Consider the following 3,759-nt stretch of genomic DNA (forward strand, 5'->3'; position numbering starts at 1 on the left):
GATTTTTTCAAGATGTTTCAGATGTTAATTAATTATATATATGAATCAAATCGTTTGAATCAATTGTAACATTAAAAAAATGAACAAAATGAACTTGATCAATCAAATGAAGGGGACAGTCAATCAATTGAATAGGCTAAAACTAGAACTCTCAATCAATTGTAGTAATGAGTCAATCAGTTGATGCTTTAGTTTTTTTTTCTTTCACTTTTTCGTTCTATAGAGAACACATCAATCGATTGAGTGCCAGGAGCAATCAATTGGTATCCTTAAAAAATTGAAAATTTTCTAAATTAAAAATGAAACTTGAAACAATGCATGCATCAATTTTAAATATCATTTCTTGAGCACCTATGACTTATATAAAAATGAATTATTTATTGTACCTTAGTATAAATCCAATATCTTGAAACCTAAGATATAATCATGATCCATCAACAAGGCTCGAAACTTCTTTAACTTTGAAATATATTTTTCTTCTTTGCATTCATTTGTCTTCATCAAAACATCATCTTATAACAAGGTTGTCTTCACGCCGACTCAGCAGGACCGACCTTCCCCATGTGCAGCATGTGCTGCAACAATGACCCCCAAATTTTGGGGGGCCCCAATTATTTTTTTTAATTACAAAAGTAATAGATATTACACCAATTTTTTTAAAAGCAGGTGTAAAATCATGATTTGTTTTCAAGAATCTATGATTTTATATCATTTTTTTTAAATAGATGTAAAATCATAATTTTTTTTTATTTTTAATTTAGACCTATTTTTTAAATTAGATCCGGACCTCCCGATTGATTAAACCGGTCCTACAACTCAACTAATAATTGTGAAGAGATATTAAATACATATGCACGAGTTCGAATCTGCAACATCTCATTTGTTCACTTTTAAAAAGATGAATTCTAGATATTAAACTACTTGGAAAAAAAATTATGCTGTAATCATCAAGGGGGTAATAGTAAGCTATTCACGGCCCGTAACCCAAGTTAGCTAGCCCAATTTCAATTATCAAAAATCCAAAACCGTAATTTCACAAAACACTTACAATCACCAATTTGTCCCTCCCAGACAACCTCTTGTCTCTGTTACAAACCGCGACACTGACTACCCGTGACTAACCGAATCTAGAGACTGAGAAAGATGGCGTCGTGGTCTGCTGCTAAGACCTTCAACATTTCATCCGTCAACACCGCCGTCATCAACCGCCGAGCCTCATGGGCCACCGGGATCGGCGGTCTCTCAGTTGCCGGCACCGCTATGTGGCGTAGCTCTTCGTCTAAGCGCTCTCTGCCCTTCCTTTGCTCGAGCCTTTCTACTGATGCTCGTAAGTTCCAACCATTTTCTTACCCTATTTCCCTTTCTTCTCACAATTTGATGCAAAGAAGTTTTCAACTTTTACTTTGATTTTACACACTGTATAATTTGGTCGGTGAAAATGTTACTTGTACTCATTTTGTTTTGGAAGTTCTCGTTTATGCAAGTTAGGGTTTCAAGAGTTCTCAATTCTTTAACAAAGTTCATCCTTGGGGACTGATATGTAAAAACACAAGCAACATTTTCTCTGACAGAATTGTTTTCAGTTTAGTATATAATCATCTAGTGTGGATGATGCTTAGCTGCATTTAAGTGTGTAAACATATGAAGCATTGATACCAACATTGATACTGACATGGACATGCGGGCAGTGTAGTCAAGATCCAGTGCTGGATCGTAAGATCTCATGTGCCAAGGATGCCTGATAGTGCTAAGATAAGAGAAAGATTGTTTTTGTCGGCAGTGTGGTCAAGATCGAGCTTTTTGAAGCAAGATCGTAAAAAAAACGTGTTGGGCCTGAAATATAATTTTCATGTTTTTGCGTATGTGTGTGTATAAATATATATGAAATTACCATTTTTCCCTTTGGTAGGATCTTACATGCCGTGCTAACTATCTAAGTTTTTGCGTAGGTGTGTGCATATAAACACCTGTTATAATTTTAAAAGTTAGAAGTAATGGTATGTAATCACAAATGCCAGTGTCTTGTTGGTGTCAAACTCTCGGAAACACTTTCGATATGAAGTGTCAGTACTACATTTGTAAACTCGCTCTTTGTAGTTGTTCATGTGCACAGCTGGAAAATAGTATAGTCAATGGTTGTACAAACCGCAAAGTATATTCCTATTGGCAGAGATTCAAAGGGAGAACAACATTGGTGTTTGCATTGCAAGAAAATCCTTCTTTGTATTGTTGTTTCCATTGATATAGAAAATCTTGTGCATTCAATGGATTTCGGATTGATTTTAGGGATCAAGGAAGCTGTTCACACTGATAAGGCCCCAGCGGCATTGGGACCATATTCTCAAGCAATCAAAGCCAACAACCTTCTGTTTGTGTCGGGTGTTCTTGGTCTTGTTCCCGAGGTTTGATAACTCATTGTTCCAATGTTGCACAATCTCTATATACATGTGCAGTTGTGCATTTATGTTGGCTGCATGATGTAGATTTGATAATCAATGTTTTGCTCTCTAATGCAGACGGGGAAGTTCGCCTCAGATGATGTTGAAGTTCAGACCGAGCAGGTAAATTCCCTTCTCACATTCTTAATAACACACCAACACATGTTGGTAACTCCGTCTTATTGCATATTGCAGATTCTAAAAAATATGGGGGAGATCTTAACTTCTGGGGGTGCCAGCTACGCATCAGTTGTTAAGACAACAATTTTGTATGAATGATTTGTTCTTTCCTTAGTTCAACTTTGTATTTGAGTGGTGGCAAGATGTCGAAGGTTAATATCATTCATTTCTTCCAGGTTGGCCGATTTGAAGGACTTCAAGAAAGTTAATGACATCTATGCTAAATGTGAGTACGTTTCTCATGCACGAGAATCATTTTATGTGAATACGCTTCTCACTATGCGGTTTAAATGGTTTCAGACTTTCCTTCACCTGCCCCGGCTCGCGCGACTTATCAGGTAGCTGCCTTGCCGATGGATGCCAAGATTGAAATAGAGTGTATAGCAGCACTCTGAGCTCCAGTTGTATCCATGGATGACTCTTCGGTAGAATCAGGTCAATAATGCAGGTGGGACATTATGACATATCCAACCATAGGTGATGTCTTTGGTCTTTTCTAGTTGAGACATGATTCTCTTCATATATTCTCTTTCAAGATATTGTGCTCAATAAAAATGAAAGAAGTTGAAGAGTTATAGTTTGTAAGTTACATGAAGTCATGAACCATAGTTTGGATGTCTCATATAATAAAGCGAGTAGTCCCCAAGTCTTTTGAGATTAGTGTTTGTTTGGTTTTACAATTGGAACACTTAGAATTGAATCTGAATGTATAGAATTGATTTTGACATGTCTGGCCGCTCTAGAGTAGAATTGATTCTTGATTTTGACATGTTTGGTCGCTCTTGAGTAGAATTGATTCGGTTTTCTACTCGACGTTAGGATTTGTAGCTTTTGGTTGCTCTTGAGTAGAATTGATTCTTGATTTTAACTGGAATTTACTAATCAAACTCATTTTTGCACGAATTACTCCAAAATATAAATTACTTTACCTTTAAGTTACTTCAGAATCATTTTTTATACCGCCTGAATTATAGATTTCTACAATAAATAGCACCTGGACACCTTGAATTTTGTTACATTTTAACATGGATTAAGAATTTTTTAAATGTTGAAATTTGTAATATTTAATTTATTAGTGATTTTCTAGAAAATAAAACTACAATGTTCATTGAAATTTTTAGTTGAGTAACTGTTCATGATA

General features: G+C 35.7%; 1 protein-coding gene across 1 annotated transcript; it reads left to right on the forward strand.

Moving 5' to 3' along the window:
• The first annotated feature begins 1,034 nt into the window (after positions 1-1,034).
• Positions 1,035-3,345, forward strand: LOC127084923 (reactive Intermediate Deaminase A, chloroplastic). The gene is made up of 6 exons (XM_051025448.1): positions 1,035-1,327; positions 2,287-2,402; positions 2,517-2,561; positions 2,634-2,707; positions 2,795-2,844; positions 2,919-3,345. Exons 1-6 carry the CDS (start codon positions 1,144-1,146, stop codon positions 3,011-3,013), a joined length of 564 nt encoding a protein of 187 aa, XP_050881405.1. The 5' UTR covers positions 1,035-1,143; the 3' UTR covers positions 3,014-3,345.
• The last annotated feature ends 414 nt before the right edge of the window (positions 3,346-3,759 follow it).

This window comes from Lathyrus oleraceus, chromosome 5 (assembly GCF_024323335.1).
Source record: "Lathyrus oleraceus cultivar Zhongwan6 chromosome 5, CAAS_Psat_ZW6_1.0, whole genome shotgun sequence".
NCBI lineage: Eukaryota > Viridiplantae > Streptophyta > Magnoliopsida > Fabales > Fabaceae > Lathyrus > Lathyrus oleraceus.